The 21,193-nt window shown below is 57.9% G+C and overlaps 1 protein-coding gene across 4 annotated transcripts in view; it reads left to right on the forward strand.

The window, feature by feature from the left end:
- The window catches only part of LOC122366160 (polypyrimidine tract-binding protein 2-like), a 48,468-nt gene that overhangs the window by 9,642 nt on the left and 17,633 nt on the right, over nt 1-21,193 (forward strand). For all 4 annotated transcript variants that reach the window (XM_043338059.1, XM_043338060.1, XM_043338062.1 and 1 more), the window contains exons 3-4: nt 2,977-3,123; nt 13,345-13,479. In XM_043338059.1, the coding sequence (XP_043193994.1) occupies nt 2,977-3,123; nt 13,345-13,479 (282 nt within the window). The remainder of the gene's footprint in view (nt 1-2,976; nt 3,124-13,344; nt 13,480-21,193) is intronic.

Raw genomic sequence — 21,193 nt, forward strand, 5'->3', positions numbered from 1 at the left:
CGCCTGACTCGGCGCGGCCCGGTTTGGGCCCCGCCGCGCCGGTCGGGGTCGTGGTCCCGGATCCGGCAGGCGGGCAGGCGGGCGGGGGCGGGGGCGGCCAGGGTCGCGCCGCGGTCGAGACAGCATGGCTCCGCTGAGAAGCCGCGCCGCTTCCGGCGGCGGACCGCTTTCAGTGCAGTGGTGCACCGCTGCAGGCGCGCGGCGGGCTGCGCTGCCACCCCCGCCCCGCCCCCGCCCCCACCCCGGCCCCGCTCCCTATCTCGTCGACCCTGCGGCACATCTCATGCGGGGCTTCGCGACGAGCCGTCTCAATCCGTCCCACCCACTCCATCGGCGGCGGAGTGGCTTGTTTTTCAACTTCACCGCCGCTGCCGTCACCAACAGCGCCTCCGTATGGGCCTGTCGCGCCTCTCCGCGCCGTCGTTCCCGTCATCGGCCGTCAGTAGCTGATGTGCCGCTGGTGTGCCGCCCCGGCTCCGCCGGCTCTGCGGCGGCGAGTCTGGCCGGCCGCCACACGCTCCGCCATCGACGGGCGGTGCCCTGTTGTTCGCCGCCGAGAACGAAAATATGCGCCGGCCCAGGTAATGGCCGAGCCAATGTAAGCAGACGGATGGGCCGGCGCCGCGCCTGTGAGCGGAGGGGTGGCTGGAGAATGGCGGGGAGACTGTGGTTTACCTGGGAATACACAGGTGATGGGCGCGTTAGGAGCTCTGTTTATGGCCGTGCCGCGGCCGAGACGGGAGCTGCGGAGTCTGGGTGGCGGGGAGGGTAGAGCTGTGTTAGCGAGGACGTCGGAACTGGGGAGACGGAGACGGCAGAGCTAATTTGAGAAATGCACGCAAACATTTTCGAGTCGTGCCTATTTCTTTTGTCCAGGTGTTAAATCCGTTGTATTTTCTATGGCAGGGCTTGGCTGAAAGGACATCCCAAAGTAAATTCCACTAGGTAAATCTGACAGCATCAACTGTTTCTGCGGTTTCCGATTATCAACTGCTAGGTGGAATGCGGTCAGGGATTAATTAAGGTAATTAGAAAGTTGATTTTAACAACAAGAACAAAATAACAAGAACAAATAAGTTCTTGCAGAAAGAAAGCATAAAACCGAGCCGAACGAAAGCTATGTTTACCTACTTATCGAACAAGAGCTGGATGAAAGCAGCGTGCTGCAGTCAGTTATTAGGTGAAACGGGAAATCCAGTTATATCCTTCAATTTCCTATCTGGTGACATGGCAACTTGAGCCGTTCCTTGAGACCCTCCCCACCCAGCATTTCCGCGCTGCTGTCATTTCTCGACTTGTTCCGTCGTTCCGCGCCATTTTTCATTCCGTTTCCGGCGACGTTCAATCGGCGTCCCTTGTGGTGGGATGCTCCGGCCCGCCCCAACTTCGTCTCGACGCTTTTTGTTCGAGGGTGGGTCCGAATAAAAACGCCTCGCGCCGACCGTCTCGTCACGATTCCCCGGCGGCCTCTGCCCTGCTCTCCCGCCGCGTTTTCATCCCGGTCTTCTGTTCAGGTTGCGATGTCCGTGTCGTGTCCTTGCGCTGCCTATACCTGTGACGATCTCCGGTTGGTCCTATCTGACCACTGACCAGTCTCTCCGGCTGTAATCCAGCAACAGTCTCATTAGTTCCAGCAGACAATAGGTAATATTTTTAGCTCTACCCGACAATAGTCTGATGCAGTATTGCAGGCCGCAGCTTTAGGTATCCGAGAATAGCACCGACCTTCACCGCTGCTAAGCAATTGCGCTACCCGCGATCTTGTAACTGCCATTTTATTTATCGCAGTAGCAGCAAATTCAATTGTTGCAAAGGTCTTTGATACAACGTAAGAAATGACGCAAACGTCTAAGCTTTGCCTAAACCAACCTCGTTTTCAATGGCATAGTAACACAACATGAGACAAAGCGTGATGAATGTTTGATAATTCAGAGGACATTGTGCATACTGCAGTTCTGGCTCACGAACCCAGCCCGTTTCTCCCGGTCTCTCCCGTCTCAGCCCGGCTCTTATGCGGCCGCCCTGAGATCTCCGCCCGTCTGCATCTCCTTCTCGCATCCCAAGTCCCCCTTGATCTCTGTTCTGCTGTGGCCGCCACATGCCCAGTCCTTCTCCATCTCCCTAATCTCGGCCTCTGCGGCGGTCACCTGCCGTCCGCAGCGGCGCGCCGGCCGCCGACATAAGCCGCCGCGCTCCCAGCGGACCGGCGGCTCCATTTCGGCCGCCGGCCCGTGTCGCGCTAACTAATTCCATCCGTATACGTGGGGGAAATCAAAGGCCGCCGGTCGACACCGGCCGACTAATGGTGGCCGTCCCGGCCGCGGGTCTCGGCGGGCGGAGCGGCGGCCGCCTCTCGTTAGTTCGGCGCCCGCCGACCGCTCGGCCTCCCGTTACCGGCGAGTCGGGTGGCTGTCCGCCCGTGTGTCTGTCTGCTCTCCGGTGTTCGTCGCCGCTGCGTCACCGAGTGTCGTCGCGATACGCTCATTACGCGGGGTGTGCTCATTATTATCGGTAGCGGAACTGCAACATCAATGGGCGCAACGAGCCCCGGCGAGGGATATCATCAGCCCACCTGGCCGAGACAGTTCAATATTATTTTTATCACAGCGGTGCAAATGTTTGCTTTTGTTGGTCGGATCGTTGTGCAATAGTTTAATCATTTTTATTTTAAGGAAGTCCATTTCACCAATGCGAGATGATATACTGAAACTTAGCAGTTCGTCTTCACATGTCCGGGTGTTTAACACTAGTCCATAATTTTGCAACCGCGATCTACACACTGAGCTGCTGCCCGCATTGTTGCTGAGTGTTTACGCGCTCCCGTCAGTGTTTGTGCGTGGAACGAGGCGCTCAAAGGATGAGCTGGTCGTTCCATACATTAAGGGCGTTGTTTTCGCCGGTGCTGGCTGAATTATTTGACTCGCGCCGCGCCGCTCGCCCCTGGGTCACCTGTCTGACCGGAGGCTCTCTCCTCAGGCCTTTCTGGAGATGGCCGACGAGGTGGTAGCCACGCAGATGGTGGCCTACTTCGCCAACGGCACCGCCCAGCTGCGCGGCCGCTCCGTCTACGTCCAGTTCTCCAACCACAAGGAGCTCAAGACGGACCAGACGCACTCGAACGCGGTGAGTGCTCCCGCCGGCGCGGCGCTGCCGAGCGTCCCGCCCTAACGCTCCACACGCGCCCGACGAATGCAGCGCGGCGTTCAATGTCACCACCGCTGGCTGTCCCATCACCTGTCGCTATCAGTGTAACCGTTGGAGTGTTTGGCTGTTTGACTGAAGTGGCCTCTTCCGACTCTTTTTACTAATCTACACTTGCTTGTCTAACGATCGCGATGGTTTCCCTTCAAACGGTTTCTCAGCCTCTGTGACTGTTTCTCTTTGTGCTCTTTTTTATGGTTAATCTCTTTTCTCTCCTGTCTCTCCCTGTCTCTTGCTCCTCTTTCGCCCTTCCTCTTCTCTCCTTTTGCTTTCTTTATTTGTCTCAATTTCGTCCTTCACTACCGTCCAAAGCTGCATACCTAGGGCATCTGCTCTCATGGCCGCCTTCTGCGGGCGTCTGTCCTCTGGTCACGGCCGGCGCCGTGGTCTGACCACTGATGAGCACCTATCCATCCTCCTCTCGGGAGCGCCCGCCGTCTCCGCGGGGAGCGGACGGCCGCGGCTCCTCGCGCTGATTCGCCGTCGTTCGGCACCGTCCCACCTCAGCGCGGACACCCTGCCGTAAATTGGACCGTAAATTTGCCGCCACAGACGGAACACCCTCGACGCGTGCCCATGCCACGGCGCCGAGCCGACGACGGCGCCTGATGGCCGGCTGGGCTCAATATGGAGATTGGGAATGCCAGGTAGAAAGCTCGACAAGGTGAAAATAGGGGCACGTGTTTTACGTGACAGTCGGTCACTGAGGAAGTGGTTCAATTAAATGGCTATATCGACGCTTACATGAGCGTGTTCATTGTTCAATGTTCATAGTTCAACACTTGCTGATTAAGAATCGAATGGTAGCGTGGCGCAACGTTTTACTGCCGGCTCACTCGGTTTTTAGCTCGGGCGCGGGGCGGTCCCTGTCGTCCCGCATTGACCCGCCGCGGTCGCTGGTCGCGGTGCCATGCTGTCTGGTGTGGAGTCCGCCACCCTGCCGACGTCGACGCCATAGCCAACTCGAATTTACGGCCCATCGTCCCCTCGCCGACGCCACTTTGACACGCAACGATCACGCCGGAAATGATGCCACTGTTCAGATGTACCCCAATAGCCGCCCGAAATGGTCTATTGATTGCGAAATTTGGGTCCGATCGTAAAGTGACGGACGCGCTTACTTACTGGTCTTACTGGTCGAGCGGCAGCGTCGTTAGCCGGCGGAGGCCCAATAGTTGGCCCCAAGCAGCCTCTGCTCCTCCTAGCTGGAACACCCTGGTCAGCGCCGCTCGGGAGAGAGTACCAGTGGCCAGCTGGCACATCGTGTGGGCAGCGCGGCCACGGGAGGTGGATTTCGCCGCCCAACCCCGCTGCAGGCCTCTCTCGCTCATCCTCCTCTCCTCCCACGACCCGTCGTCGCGGCTGCTCAGCTGTCGATCCCGTATGATGAGTTGGATGTCCTGCGTCCCGAGCTCCAGGTAGTCGGAAGCAGAACCGCTGCCAGCCAGGTGATCGGCTCTGTCGTTCAGTTGGACTCCGGCGTGCCCTGGGCAGTATACCCAGACGACTTGTTGAGGGAGGTCGTGCCACTCCGGAGGAGCCGATCCGCTCTCTAGTTTGCGCAGGAGAGACTGAGAGTCGGTGCAGATGATGCACGCGGCTAGATCAGGGTGGGCGCTTCTGGCAAGATCCAGACCGCGGAAGATGGCCTCCAGCTCAGCCCTCATGCTAGAGAGGCGAAGGTTACAGCCTCCACGGTGGGTCTGCAGGCTGCCGTCTGACTCCCTCATCACACACCCCCATCCCGATCTTGGGGTGCTTGTGGTGACAGAACCGTCAGTGGCCAGGACGACGAGGGGCTGTGGGAGCTCACTGCTGGTGTCGGCCAGGACCTCCTCAAACATGGCGTTCACTACGTGTGGTGGTAGCTCACGGTCGGTGCGGCTGAAGAGGTCGATCTTGAAGGTCCATCGGCATCTGGTGGCGGGAGGCGTCGCAGACCACAGGTGAGATCTGCGGATCTTGTGCCGACCGCAGAGACCGCGCAGAGCTTTGGTCCCATCGCGCAGCCAGCCCGTGCGCTGCAGACGTGCCAGTGGAGCGCGTGCCAGGGCTTGGTTGACGAAGTCGTGCAAGGGATGGCCGCAGTCGGAGGCGACGATGCACACCGCTCTGGCTCGTAGGACTTCGTGTAGGTCGACGATGGAGGGCAGGTCAAACATGTACCTCAGCGCAGTGACCGGCGTCTGTCTGGGGCACCCGGTGGCGAGTCGGAGAGCGCTGTTCTGGATCCGCTCGAGCTTGTCCATCGTTGTCTTCAGCGGATTGATGATCTCGAGTCCGTAGGTGATTCGAGAGAGGACAAGCGAGCGATAGAGATGACTGATCCGTCTCAAGTCAACTCCCCTGCTGTAGGCCGCTTTCAGCGTTGACAGAGCGCGAACGCATCTGCTGCGCACTGAGTCGGCGTGGGCGTTAAAGGTGAGAGCCGGGTCCAGCGTCACGCCCAGCAGCTTTACTTGATCAGAGTAGGAGATGGGTTCACCCCCGTAGACCACCGCTTCCAACGGTTGGGTGGGGCGGCGCTTCCCAAAGACAGTGACGGATGCCTTCTGAGGGTTGATGACCATGTCGAGATGGTCGCATGCGGCCTTCACATTGTTGACCACCTCCTGAGCGGTGCCGATTGCTGAGGAGATGTCCCTGTGCCACGCGACGATGGTGATGTCATCTGCGTAGCACAAAAGGATTGCGTTGTCAGGCGTGATGATGGAGGCGATGGGCTGCAAGTAGGCGTTGAAGCAGATGGGCGAGAGGGGTGACCCCTGGGGCAGTGCGGTGGGAACGTCCGTCCAGTCGGACATCCACCTGCCACACTTCATGGAGCATCTCCGGGATCGCAGCGCTGCCATGATCCATCTGGTCAGCCGCACGTCCGTGTCGAGGACGAGGAGACGGTGGGCCAGCTTGGGGAGAGACACCATGTTGTAAGCGTCCTGAAGATCGAGGGCGACCAGGACGGCTTGCTCTCGACGTTCGAAGGCCTCGGAGATGACGTGCGTTACCACCCCTGCGTTTGTCCACGTGGACCGTCCCTTGCGGTATGCGCCCATGCCGGGAGGCATCCGAGGCTCCAGATGTGACGCCAGCCTCTCGCATACCATGGATTCAGCCACCTTCCCAAGCAGATTTTGTACTGCTATTATCCGGTGGCCCTCGAGGCGGTGGTGATCCTTCCCTGGCTTGGGAACTGGGACGAGGACGCTGTCGCACCACTCGGTGGGCACGATGCCGGAGACCAGGGACTCGTTGATCTCTGAGAGGAGCCGACTTTTCGACTGAGCAGAGAGGTTCTTGAGAGCAGAGGCTGGAATCCTGTCGGGTCCTGGGGATACATGTCCTATGCGCTCGATCGCCCGAGTGAGGTCGTCCATGCCGAAGAGTTCAGATGGAGCGAGTTGCGGTAGTCTGGACGAAAGGTCTCGGATTGCTTCGTCTCTCCTGGACATGTCGCCGCGGGAGCACTGGTCAACAAAACGCTGCAGAAAGGCGGATCCCTTCTCCTCGTCGGTACGCAGGATGCGGGAGCCCGCCACCATCTGCATGCTGGAGGTCTGCGGTTTTGAGTCGCCCATGGAACCGATGAAACGCCAGAACTGGCCCGAGTCTCTGTAGCTCTCCTGCAAGAAGACGTCCCAACACCTGCGCTTGGACGAGAGGGTGATCCGCTTCCATACGGCGTCGGCCTTGTTTCTGGCTGAGCGAGCAGTCTCCCTGGTGGAGGCGTCACACGATGTTTTGGCGGCACGCCAATGTTTCAGCGCGGAGCGTTTGTTGCGCCATGCTGCATCTACCTCCGGTGTCCACCATTGCTTCCGAGTGGGCATCGCGGCTGCTTCTCGTCCCTGGCGCCGTCTTGACTTGGCTTCCTTGAAGAGCAAGGTGGAGTGGAGGGTTGTACCTCCTTGACGAAGATGGTACAGGCGAGGTCTCTGAGCAGAAGGCGAGGGCCCGGTCCTCGGAAACCGGACACGAACCTCGCACAGTAGGTGGTCGCTGGCACCGTGGTAGGTTGGGGCCCAGAAGACGTCGCCAGGCACCTCCCCCGCGGAGAAGGCGAGGTCGATCGTGGTGTCTGAATCACCCGGACGATCAGCTAGACGCGTCGGGGTGGGGGAGGTCAGCAGCTGCAGACCGGAGTCTGAGAGCAGTTCTTCCAGTGCCTTGCCGTTAGAGTTGTGTAGACCGCTGGCGCACCAGGCTGGAGACCGCGCATTGAAGTCACCGAGCACCAGCGAGGGGCCTGGCAGGTTCTCGATCTGCTCCAGAAACCGCCAGTCATCCACGGCGGAGCAGTGTGATGCGTACACGTTGTACACGCTGACGGCGTCCCGCAGTCGGTCGTCTCCAACAGACACCCCTTGGATCAGGTAGTCCCCTGGTTCGAAGTCGGTGCAGTCCAGTGTTTTCCATGTCAAGCCGGGCCGGTCGCGGACAGCGATGAGGATGCCCCTCCCGTAGTCGTGACGTATGATGCTGAAGCCTGGGAGCCGGAAGAAGTGGGGAGTGCTGAGCAGCGTCTCCTGCAAAAGAAGCACATCGTACCGTTCCGAGATGGTCTCCAGCTCCAAGAGTTTGGACCTTGCCCCGCGGACATTCCAGTATCCGATCATCAGATTTGAGTGAAGAAGTCTGGAAGACTTTGTGTGCCGGCAACGAGCTCCCGCGCGGCGACCCCTCACCGATCGAGAAGTACCTTGCGGGGACGAGCTCGAGGTCTGGGTGGATGACGCAGTCGAGTCGATATCGGGAGATGATACAGCTGATTGCAGAGACGAATCGTAGTCAGAAGTTCGAGCGCGGTCAGTTTCCGGGTGATCATCCGGGAGGACACACCTTGCAGCATGAACTCCATTGCGCGAGATGTGTACCGCAGGTCAAGTTATTCACCGCCGTTCAGAGTGCCGGAGCACCCCTATCTACACCGACCCTAGTGCAGAGGCGGCTAGGCCGGTGGGGATCCTTTTTTGAGTGTGACCTCTTCAGGAGGGCGGTACCCCACATAGGGCTGAAAAGCCCTCCCACCATCCCACCTCACGCGTGGCCCAGTCCCTGCGGCCATGAGGACATGGTTAGAACCCGATCGTGAGGAGGTGCTACTTCTCTCGACGTATCCAGGCGGGCAGCTCACGCCTGGCATGGCAGTCGACGACCGGTACCCTCCACTCGAGGGCCGCCCTTCTTGGTACTCGACCACGGGGTCGTGGTCAGAGTTGAGGAGGGACCTCAGGAGCACCCAACGTGGGATGCCCAAGAGCCCCGCCCCCACCGCGCGCTGCTCAGCGTCCCGAGCGGTGACCATTTGCCCATGGCTGGGGATGCGAGTTGGACGGAGTCGGGACGTGGTCCACACAATGGCGGGCCCAGCACTCGCGTCCTGAGGGGGCCGCATCTCCTCCCTGTCATTTAGCCCATGACTGGGTCTGCGAGTTGACCGCGAGTCGGGACGTGTTCCTCAGCGCCACGAAGCGTCTGATGGGCCCAGCACTCGGGTCTAAGGGGGCCGCAGCTCCTCCCTTGCCGAAATATCCCGTCCGGCGGTCCGGGCCACCTGACATGCATTTGCAATAGCAGGACGGCCACGAGCAGGCTGCATGCAGGAGATTTGAGAGGAGAGGTGTATATAGACAACATGCAAGCAAGCAGAAGTCATGCCACATCACTCCCCGTTGCCCACCCTGCCGCCCACCCGAGACAGCTCGTAGTGACCGACAGGGGCCTCTGTGAGGATCCCAATCGATCCCAATCGCGCGAGACGATGGCTGCCGATATCCCCTGGACGCCGGCGTAAAGGCTGCATTTTACGCGCGCTCTTTCACTATCGGTCCGAATGAATGAAAGTAAGATGGCATACGGTGACATTCCAGATTAAAATCAGCCGTTCGTTGGCGATTGACGATGCAGTTGGCTGGAAGTCTGCGATATTGGCCGCAGGGGCGGATCCAGGAAAACTCCAAGGGGAGGGTCATGAATCGAAGTGGTGCCCCTACCTATACCCAAAATTAAAAACTCAACGGATTTCGTCCACTTCATTTTGGTGGTGCCCCCATTTTCAGTTTTTTATTTTTTTTATTTTTAGTCAGTATCTTAACTCTTAGCCACAACCACATTTACCAATTGTAAGCAAGTATATATGAATGTGCTATGTGCATAGATGCTATGTGTATATATGTTGTGGACGCTGAGTAGTGAGTACTTACCAGGAACGTTATCAGGTAAGCAAATCGTTGTCAGTCCGACGAACTTGACCCTGGCGTCTAAAGGGTCTGTCCTTGACACTTCAGGCTTGTCAGGGACACCAAAGTCCTTTAAGGGACACCACAAACCTTTCAGGGGCACCTACGGCCTTGTAGGGGCGCCACAGGCCCGCCAGGGGCACCACAGGCCTGCCAGGAAGTAGGGGCACCACAGGTCTAGCAAGTATACACGACAGGCCTGTCAGGGGCACAACGGACCTGTTGGGCCCATGAGCACCCCTAGGGGCAGGGGCACCACAGTCCTTCCAGGGGCACCGCAGGCCTGTGAGGGGCACCAGCGGCCTAGCAGGGGCACCAGTCAACACAGGCCTGCCAGGGGCACCACAGACCTGCAAGGGGCACCAGAGGTCTGCCAGGAGCACCACCGACCTCGCAGGGGTAACTTGGGCCTATCAGGGCCCAGGGGCACCACGGGCCTGTCGAGACTGAGAGGCACTTCAGGCTTTTCAGGGGCACCATAGTCCTCTCCGGGCGCAGGGGTAGCAGGGGCACCAGAGGCCTGCCAGGGGCACTACAGGCCTAGCAAGGGCACCACTGGTCTATCAGGGGCACCACGAGCCTGTCATAGCCAGGCATCTCAGGCTTGTCAAGGCCCAGGGGCACCACAGGTCTGTGAGGGGCACCAGCGACCTAGCAGGGGCACCAGTCAACACAGGTCTGCCAGGGGCGCCACAGACCTGCCAGGGGCACCACAGACCTGCCAGGGACACCAGAGGTCTGCCAGGGGCACCATCGGCCTCGCAGGGGCACCTTGGGCCTGTCAGGGGCACCACGGGCCTGCCGAGGGGCACTTCAGACTTTTCAGGGGCACCAGTCCTCTCCGGGCGCAGGGGTACCAGCGGCCTAGCAAGGGCACCAGAGGCCTGCCAGGGGCACCAGCGGCCTAGCAAGGGCACCAGAGGCCTGCCAGGGGCACCACAGGCCTAACAAGGGCACCACGGGCCTGTCAGGGACACCTCAGGCTTGTCAGGGCCCAGGGACACCACAGTCCTTCCAAGGGCACCGCAAGCCTGTCAGGGGCACCAGAGGCCTGCCAGGGGCACCACCGCCCTTGCAGGGGCGCCTCAGGCCTGTCAGGGGCACCACGTGCCTACCGGGGACACTTCAGGCTTGTCAGGGGCGTTACAGTCCTGTCAGGGCCCAGGGGCACCAGGCCCGTGGTGTCCCTGCTAGGCCTGTGGTGCCCCTGGCGGTCCTGTGGTGCCCCTGTCAGGACTGTGATACCCCTGATAGGCCGGTGGTGCCCCTGGCAGGTCTTTGGGCCCCCGGGCCTCAAGGGGGGGCCATGACCCATGTGACCCCCCCCCCCTTGGATCCGCCCCTGATTGGCCGTTGAAAGGTCGACAAAAGATCCTGCTCTGAGGGCAATGCCGCTTCAGTGATGCCGCTTTTATGCGCTTTATTTTGAGCGTGACAACATCTGTATACGATCCATGCCTATATGCATATTTTTCTTGCTTGTTTAACGCCAACCGTGCCACGGTCAAATAAGAGGCTGGTTCTTTTGAAATTATAACTACTGTAATTTAGATATGTATTAACTTCACGCATTTAGCCTCCATTTCAAATGACATTTAAAGTTTTAGTTAGAGGCAACTCGTCAACGACGATGCCAATAATTCTACCTTCTTCGCTTACCTTTCGTCTGAGGACATTTGAGGTATTATATATCGTTATTTAGCTTTGACCAAAATATTGAAACGTCGTGTTTCGTTTGCTGCCGCTACATAGTTACATAGAGCCAGCCTGTTCTTTCTCGGATGTTTTGAAATAGTTGTGTAGCGTTTGACTCGCGGTACGGGATTGAAAAGGCTAACTGCGGCCGCTTCAGCCCCGCGGGGCCGGCCAACTTGCCTTTTACACACGGTCTAACGAGCGGGCCGTGTTTTTTGGTGAGTCCAGTTGCGACAGCTCTCGGCGTGGAAGTTTTTGAGTGCTCTGTCAACAGCACCGGACCGGTCGCCCCGACCAGGTCGACTGCCACAGCAGCGTAAGCTGTCTGAATTTCCCAGCGGAGCCCCGCCGGCCGATTACCCTCCCGAGCTGCCAAAGTTTCTCCGCGCGCTCGCGAAAAATGGACCCTCAGCCGCTAATGTTTTATGGAGTTTGGATCCGCCTCCCGAGCAGAATCGCGCTGCTGCACTTTGATCGTTTGTTTTTAACGTCTGTGTCTGCGACCCTGCCATTTTATCATTGCTCTTTTCTTCACTCCTCGAACTTTGTTTCTTTTTGCTCTATTTTCTCGATCCGAGCATGAAATGTTCTACGGATTTCAGAGGCTCGAGCGAAAAAAAATAACACTAGTTATTCGTTAATACCTTGTTATACCTTTAAACCAATTGGAGCAAGACGCTCTCCAGTTCCAATGTCACATTCCAGTTACCCTATCTGTCTATTTGTTGTTTGTCGTTTGTTCTACTGTGTGTCCCTGTAGGCCTTCAGCTATGATTTGTGGTGTACCCTCACCTCTGCACTGTGCTGCACCAGTGTCAGAAACTTCCATATCCCATAGTTACCTGGCAGGTATTTTCGCGGCTGACCTGGCCACGCCCCCTCTATACGTTCAAGGTGTCTGAATCGCTGGAGCTCTCTCTCTCTCTCTCTCTCTCTCTCTCTCTCTCTCTCTCTCTCTCTCTCTCTCTCTCTCTCTCTCTCTCTCTCTCTCTCTCTCTCTCTCTCTCTCTCTCTCTCTCTCTCTCTCTCTCTCTCTCTCTCTCTCTCTCTCTCTCTCTCTCTCTCTCTTTCTCTCTTTCTCTCTCTCTCTCTCTCTCTCTCTCTCTCTCTTTCTCTCTCTCTCTCTCTCTCTCTCTCTCTCTCTCTCTCTCTCTCTCTCTCTCTCTCTCTCTCTCTCTCTCTCTCTCTCTCTCTCTCTCTCTCTCTCTCTCTCTCTCTCTCTCTCTCTCTCTCTCTCTCTCTCTCTCTCTCTCTCTCTCTCTCTCTCTCCTCGCTAGTGTGCATGCCGCCCCGCCGTAGCACCGTTCTGGGATCGCCCGCGAATAGTGAACGGGAAGTAGAGCACGCCTGTTCTGATACATCACCTATGACAGATGCACTCTCAACCTGCAACCACATCCCGAGCAGTCGTACCGATAAAACGACTGTATTTTCATTGTTCTCTTCATTTAAATGTGTGCATGGACATTGGACAATAACTGGTTGTAGGCAGTTAATGGTTATATATTGATATTAGGAACGGGTAGTTTTTTCTTCTCTTTTTTGGTCAGCCCTTCTCTTTTCTCGAACCCATTTTGTAGAGTGGTTTCGGGCCGCTGCCGGCCACCCGCTCCAACCCCTGAGCGGGTCTCTCACACATACATCTCGGCTGTTTTCGGGCCGCGCTGGCCTCTCTCTGCTGTCGGCGGGCTGCCGGTGCTGTGTCGCTCGCCGCCGCACGCCACTGGGAGGCAGGGGGTGCTTGCACGCGAGACGTCGCGGCCGGCGCGGCCAGTAACACAATCAGGCGACCCACGGGCGGCGGCAGCGGCGGCGGCGGCTTATTTACCCGGCGGCCGAATTGGTCGGAGCGGCGAAATTAGCCGGGCGGCGGCGGCGTCACACCGGCGGCAGATTGCACGTCCGGCCTGATCCGGCGACGGGCCGCCGCCCTCGCCGCCGCCAGACGGCTCCGTGGGGATGGCGGACAGCTGGGGGGCGCCGAGGGGAGTAGAGAGACGACAGGGGACAGCCATAGATGACTGTGGACAGATAGGCGGCGGGTGGAAACGGGCTAGCTGCAAATATCTCTGATAGTGGGACGGTTTTAACATAAGCGACTGCTCGGACCTCGTATTGGTCGGCCACCGTTGTTATCACACTTATATCACCCAGTTTTCGCCACGTTCTCTGCTCCTGCTCCCAGTGTGACTTCATGGTCGGTGTGTTTCAGAACGCCTCGGCTCAGGCCGCGCTGCAGGCGGCGCAGGCGCTGTCCGGCGGCGACACTCAGGGCGGCCCCAACACGGTGCTCAGGATCATCATCGAGCACATGGTCTACCCGGTCACCCTGGACGTGCTCCAGCAGGTGAGGGTCGCCCGGCCGGCCGGTCCACTCTGTGCCCCTTCCCCCGGCTGGATTCCTGCGCCGATGGCTGGTGCGATCGGAGAAGCTTTGTCACACTCGATCGGCGCTTACTTAAAGGGACCCTCCCACCTTCAAAAAAAGTTAATGAATTGGCATGAAAGTGATGTCCCTTGGTTCAGAAAGAGCGAAAACGAATATCTACCAAATTTCACCGAAAAATATTCACTGGTTTTCAAGATATTAGACTTTTACTTTTGTTTACTTTTTGGGATCTCCCCTGTTACTAGCGACTTTATTTGGAAGCAATAATTTGGCAGCCCTAAAGTGCGGCAGACGTTGCGCGCAAAGCAGCGTATACCACCACGTGTTAACGATGGTTTTAGTCTAAGATTTAAAAATCGTTAGATCTCCGCTGACGTCACAAATTCTAAGGGGGCATTCCAATGCATTAGCCCCTTAGAATCAGAAAACTGCAAGTTTGAAATTCCATATCTTCGAATTAAAGCATTTTTCGATGTTGTGAGTGCCCAAACCGGTATTTGCAGGCCATGGCCACCAATTTGGCTATCTCAACTCAAAACTAATGTTAAGGTGGGAGGGTCCCTTTAATATCATGTAGAGCAGACATGTCCTATAACGGCAGGCGAATGCAGCGGACTCTGCTTACCCACCCTGAGAGGTCGGGGTGCGTGCTGAGGCTCGGCTGTGAATGATGGACGTAGTGCAGGCACATCGTATTCCTTAGGGATGCGATGGACAATGGAAATGTGTAAGGTCGGCTGTTAGTTGTAGGGAGGATATGGTGGTAATGAGGATATAGCTTGGGCCTATGAACTGATCGTGGGAAATCTGTTAACTAGAACGATAACATGCCCCGGACAGGTGCCGGCTGCACTTTATTTATCGCCGCCAAGTATTGCCCATTGTGGGTAGATGTGTGTTTTGCTGCTGCGCACGCCATGGAAACGCTTCGTGTTCATTGCAAAGACATCCATAAGGGCACCTCTGACATTAAAGCTGCACCTGCACCTTCATGACAGGCCCCGCCTGCACTGATGCACGACTGTGGAAAGTTCAGCCTGGCAGCGACACTGCTCGATTCACATTACTGAACAAAGCAATCTACTCCTGCGCTCTAGTTCCGGGTGGCCCATCTAATTTCATTCTCCTTCTCCCTCGAGCCTCCATTCTCCAGATGGCATTTCCACATCAGGCTTCCACCCTCCGTTTACAAAGTATATTTATTTGCACAAGAGTCTGCCCCCGGCGCCAAATTGCCGTAGTTACCCGGTGCCGGTCCGGGTATGGTCGGCGCTGCGCTAATGTCCCGGCCCATTGAGAGGACGGCCGTTCGCTCACGGCCCTGCTGGGACCGGTCTCCCCGACCTGCCGCGGCAGCATGTGGCCCCCGGGAGCGCCTCGGGCGGTGCGGGCCGACCCGGGTCGCTGCGGACGGCTGAGCCGGACCGGGACCGGTTTGGGGGATCCGTATCATATGTAGAGAGCCTGGAGGTAGCGCTGTGAGATGTCCCAGGACTTGGTAACGAATCGGGCGGATCCGCCGAGCCGCCGAGTGGTAATTGAATTATCGGGCTGCTTAGTGCTTATGGCACGAAGATTGATATACACACAATGATGAAAAATATTTAAAAAGAAAGTAATTTCAGTTAGTCTAGTTAAAAGATCAGATAATTGCCGGTCCGGCAATTATCTGATCTTTTTGTGTTGGAGGGTGATGAGGTACCGTCTATTCGGCTTGGTCTGCTTTAGTCTGGATTAAATTATCCGAGAGTGTGGCCTCCTAGATAAGGAGACGCTTTCTGTTCCTGCACTAATCGTGGGCCAATACCACAGAAGCCACCCTTTGTTTGCCAATATTGGTTTGCAAACAGAGCACAGTGGGTCTTTGTGCCGACTATTGGACGAATCGTCTTGTTCGAGGAAGCTTTCCTAAGAGGAGCTTTAGTGCTCCTAATGAGCTAAAAGCCGGCCCGTGCGGGCGGTGTGGCCGGCCCGGCCGTGACGTCAGAGCCCGCCGGAACTCAATAGGGGTGCACGGACGGTGAGCATCTGATCGAACGGGTAACGATCGCGCCGGCCGCCGTCTTCTGTCGCCCGCGCGGCTTTTGTCCGACCACCAAAGGCTGCACGGCGGTCCGTCCCGAGCGGCGGCGGCAGCTGCGGCGTCCCCGCCGCCTGCCAGCGCGCCTCCAGCGCCGAAAGGTCAGGGCGGCTGGCGTACCGGGCCAGTATCGGGGCAGATTTGATCCCTCCCGGTATGCTGGCGTCTAGGGAGGCGTGGGAGCAAGGCGGCGCGGCGGCCGGCGGCCTGGAAACGAGTCGGCGGCGGCGCTGGCGGGTGCGATTGAAGTTGGCGGTCGGGCCGGGCCGCCGGATGTCGCCCTCCGTCGCCGGTCGGCCCGCAGATCAGAGCCGGCGATCGGACCGACCGCCGTGTGACTCACTGGCAGTCGAGCCCGACGAACGGCGTGTTTATTTATCCAGGCTGGCAGACGCTCCGTCTGGCGTCGTCGCCTTCATAAACCCGGCCCTGCCGCCCGGGCCAGGGTTTGGCCTCCTGACCTCAGTCGGTTCCGCCGGCGGTACCGTTTCGGTCGCCGCCTTCCCACCGGGTCGGCTCGGTCCGGCGGCGCCGTCTCTCCGGCCCAGCTCGCTCGCGTCGCCCCTGCCGGCGGACCGGCTCGTCCGCAGCATGAGGTCATTATGACGATAGGGCCAGCAGCGGCAGTCGGACGGTATCGGCGGGCCGGCAGGCTGCAGGGCCGCCCCTGGCAGCGCTCTCCGCGCCAGGGTGACGGGGCGCGGCCGCCCAGACGGCCGCTGCGCCGGCTAAAATCAGCAGTCCGCCGGCCAGTGTGGTTGGGTGACTCGGTCCGCATACACTGAACAGAACGCCAGCCAGGTATATCCAGAACGTTGGGCGGCTCTCTGCCGAGCATCGCCCTATACGCGGTTGGCGCCGAGACTGGGGCTCTGCCGTTTCGCGGCCGGGCCGCGTGACCTGTCATTTCTGAACGACGGGTTTTACGCCGCCTCGTGTGTGGTTGTTGGCGTTTGTTGGCGGCCCTTCACCGCCGGAAGTCTGTTTAGACTCTACCCGGAACCTGCCCTTCTTTCTGGCGCTGGCCGCGAGTGCTGGCACTCGGGCGGTCTGATGTCACGCCTTGGCGTCATCTCGTGTGGCCGGCCAAAACGGAACTACGGGGCTGGTCCCGGCTCCAGCCGGTCACCCCGTGGAGCCCCGGTCTGGAAGGGACGAAGGCAGCCAGCTAAATAAGGCTCGGTCGGCCTCTCACGGATCACAGAGCTTCGCCGCTCTCCTAAATTAGGTATCCCTTTACGTTTCATGCACCAATACGCCGATCGGTTTGGTGACCTGTGACGGCAGCGCACACCTCATGGCTACCGCAGAACGGACACTGCCCCGGCACTGGACTGGGAGTCCGCTCCCATTCAGTGCCGCGCGGCCGAGCGGCGCGCCCGGTCGGCTCGCGTGCAGCGGGCCGCGCTCGGTCGGCATGCAACCTGCCAGCCGTCAGCAGCGACCTGCGGCGAGCAACAGGACCGCGCCCGGGGCACGGGCGGCGCGACTCTGAAACCGCCGGCCGCTTCCGGTCGCTATCGACCGCAGTTCTGTTCAGAAATGCAGCGGCCGTGTGACAGCGCGGCGCCCGGCCGTCTGCCGCGGCTCGGCTCACGTGTCCGGCCCGCCCTGACCCGACCGTCACGTCGGACGGTGACTCAGAATTACAGCCGCATGCCGCCGCGGCAACTGTCCACAGCGACTCCTTTCCGCGCACGCGGAGCGGCGGTGCACAACGTTATCCGTGTTCCCACGGTGTGCAATGTGTCACGCCATTTCCGGAGCGAATTTGCCAGCGTCAGAGAAGCTACTACGTAGAGGTGACATCGGCTTTCGTGGAGTGATCGGTGATTGCTTGTCGTTTCGTTCTAAGTTCCCATCAAATTGTCTTGGGTGTATAGCTAAATGAAAAGTGAGGCACAAAAATAGTGCGTCCATACTCCATATGAAAGCTCAGTCGCTCAGGTGGAAAGGTGGAAACTGCATAAAAGTTGTACCTATGCGATATGACAAAAATAAAGGTGTACCTATAATCCGTCTAATAAAATAACATAATTAAGCATACAAGCATGCCCACAATGACTGCGTAGGCGATATTCTTAGTTTATGAAGAACCTAAGTGTCACTTGTTTCCTTTCATCGACATTCATATTCCTCCCAATATTGACATTTCCTTCCAGCTGACGCTGTTCGAGGACAAATTGGTAGGCAACAGAGCACCCTTACCGATTGATATGTTCACACCTGACTAGACTAGTATGTCTAGTCAGGTACTAGACGCCATCGACTAGTATGTTTTCATCAAACGTCACTTTGTTGTCGACAAAGCTCGGCATTTGTTAAATTTGTCATTTGTGTCGATCGTTAGAGATATGACACATGACACTTGGCAGTGTGAGTGAGTGGAATTTCGATATCAGTTACTTCTGCAATAGTCAGTTTCTCCATTAACACTCGTTATTATAGACGAGACATTTTCTATTTATTCCAACAACGATCTGTTTGGCGCCAAGCGCCCTGAGTGGCTCGTCCTATTTGTAGCATTCCAATTACTGGGAAATGCATAAATAATGGCACGCTCAATACCTGTCGGCGTTTGCACTTATTGATAAATTTTTGGACAGATGTGTTTCCGATAATGTAGCCGGTCATCATTGGCATATGGCATCACCTTAATGGTGCCACTTTCCTAACCGAGGTCCAAGTCGATTGACGGAACCCTAGAGTGCTAATGGAGGCCAGGGCAGCTCAGGGCACTGGGCGCTTTATCTAATAACTGGTAGGTATGTTCGTTCGTCGCTTGCACGGCGAATGAATCTCTTTCCTTATTCCCTCGACCTCTGCTTCCCTGCTCCTGACGTCTGCTCCCCTCGACGACCGTCGGGCGGTGCCGCGGCTCTTCAGCTCTGTTTATGCCGGCCTTCGTCGCCGTCCTGCCGGCTGCCGAGGCAGTATCGGCGCTGCCGCGACAGACACGGCGCAGTAGGCCGCGGCACGTCGTCACCGGAGGTAGTGTGTGTTTACCGTCACGGTGCACCGTGAGGACGTCAGAGGTGCGAGGTCAGAGACTGGGCGTGACCTCAGACCTGTATCACTGGGCGTCACTATCTGACGATCCCGGACCTCCTGTCTTCGCTCGAGCAGCGCTGATCTATACCGTCTATATCTGTAGACCTCATGAAGTCTTGCTTCGGGAGATTGCCATCGCACAAGGCACCAATGTCTCACCCAAGGAGCAAAGCGCTGTGTCTCCGAACTTCGGCAGATGTACCAGCATTAGTGGTCTTGGTCGCAGCGTAACTGAAATATAATACGAGCCGACCGTGCTCGGTGCGTGATGGATAAATGGGACTGACTTTTCCAGCGCACTTAAAAATGGATAGCCCTGTAGTGACCTGTTTGCATTGCCGGGCATCAACGCCTACAAAGAGTTCAAAGTTTGGCGGTGAAAAATTGATGGCGGTCGGTAATGGACGGTGCGTGTGTGTTGGCGGAGCGAGTGACCAGTCAGTCGGGTCGGGCGAGCCAACGGCCCATCCGGCCGGCAAGTCCAGGGTAACTTAAGCACACCCACCTGTACGAGCCTCACACTCGGGCCGGCCCGTGTTCGTCCTTATATAAGATACCAGCCACGTTTGGCGCGGACCCCGGCTCCGTCCCCTTCCCGGGAACCGACACCGGCTCCCGCGGCGGGGCCGGGCGGGGCGCCGCCGCTGCAGGCGACTGCCGACTTCAAACGTGTCCAGTAACGACCCGGCTCGCCTCTAGCCGGGCTTAATTAGCCCGTGTCGCCGGATCGGGCGGCGGCGGCGGCGGCGGTGCCACGTGCGGATGACGGCCGGCCGCGGCCGCTGACGGCTAACAAGCGCGCCCGGCCCACCGGAGGCCGTAATTGTCGCCGGGTCACCGGGCGACGTGGTGCTGATTGGAGAACTTGGACGGCCGTCTCTGCCGGCCGAGACGGCTCCCCCTTCCCGCCCTCCGCCCCCGCCGGCGGAGTGGCGGTCGCCGCCACTTTAGGGACTCGGCGATGGCTTCGCCCCGGGGGAATATGGTGCTCTGAGTGGTGGTCGCTGCTCCAATTTCCGTCCTTAATTGAACTGCGAGCGGCGCTGCCATGGATGGGGAGGTAATGGTGCGACCGCCCCCACCGCGCCCCGCCCCGCCATCATCTCGGGTCAATAATGAATGTCGATCGAGCGCGGCCATTATCGTCCTGCTCGAGCGCCACGCATCGTTTGCTACCGTTTCTCGCTACGTCTCATGGGTACAGGTGGAGCGGCGAAACATATATATGATTCAGCTTTGTGAATAGGCTGCGCTTAGTCGGGATGTTCTGTCTACATAACACAGAGCAAAAAGGAGATCTGACAGGTACTCGGCAGTGTAAGTGCTCGAACAGCTCCCGAGTGTCGCTGGACGGGCACTCTCCCGTGTTTTGTTGATCCACTCCCCCACTTCTCCAGGCAGTGGGAGCGCTGGCCCGTCTGGGGGGAGGCGCGATCAATTATTGCCGCGAGGTCGGACGCGCCGGCTCGCCGGAGAGCACTCCCACCTCGTCCCGGGAGGGCGGCGTAGAGGAGAGTTTCCTGTTTTGAGAAATGTGGTGAATTAAGGAAATGGCAAACGGCACTGGCTGAACCGCCCTTCGCCGCGGTCTGCTCCCAACTCTGCTTTCTCCGTCGCTCTCCCAGCACTGCTGAAGTTGTGGAAATAAGTTGAGCTTCATGTTCTCTGTCCACTCTTCTTTCTTTGTCCATCAAAGGCGCGTCGATTAGTTCTTAGGGCGCAGGGAACTTTTTCCCAGACAAGTTTAACTGGGCTGTTACAAGCCCTTGCGAATTGTGGGTGTTTTCATGTTTATTTGTTCACATTGATTAGTTAAAAATTTAAAAGTTGTCTTTGAAAGAAAGTTCTGTGTCCATTTCTTTGCAGCCGTTGTCCTGAATCTGACGCACGGGACAGACATTCCCTCACGGACTTAGCACTCTACAAAGCTAACCGTCCCCTGGCTGATGGAAACTGACACGACATATAGGTACTGCCCTATACACTTAAACGGCGGTCTGGAATCAATGTGACGCCACTGATTTGTGCTGCCGACCGCTTTCAGCTTACATTCGTTGCGGGCATTTTGCACGTTTGTTTAATATTCAACCAGACCGCCACCTCCCGGCCCGGCGCCGTCCGTGCCTTGTGTGACAACTGCCCCCTGATGGGTGATTGGGAATGGCTAGTTAACGATTCCATGCGGTGTCCCACGGTCCACTCCTCATTTTACTGTCCTTTTACGGTGCTGTTGTCGTTATGTACAGCTCAATGGGCAATGCTCACATTAGAACAGTGGTCTGATTTACCGACAACGTACCCAACCACTGTCGTTCCCCTGTGAGCAATGTGGCAACCAGCATACCTGGGCAATGTCACGGAGCATGCCCGCTCATAAATGGGATTGCCGCTCGATGCCTGTTGGGAGACCCGCCCGCCTCCGTATCACTGCTGATTGCAGGGACCAGACCAGCAGCGGGTTATCCACTGCTGCCGACCAGCAGCGGGGTTATCAGTTATCACAACCGATCCCTGGGACCGGAAGCGGGATTATCAGTTATT

This window comes from Amphibalanus amphitrite, unplaced genomic scaffold (assembly GCF_019059575.1).
Source record: "Amphibalanus amphitrite isolate SeventyFive unplaced genomic scaffold, NRLGWU_Aamphi_draft 000788F_arrow, whole genome shotgun sequence".
Lineage (NCBI taxonomy): Eukaryota > Metazoa > Arthropoda > Thecostraca > Balanomorpha > Balanidae > Amphibalanus > Amphibalanus amphitrite.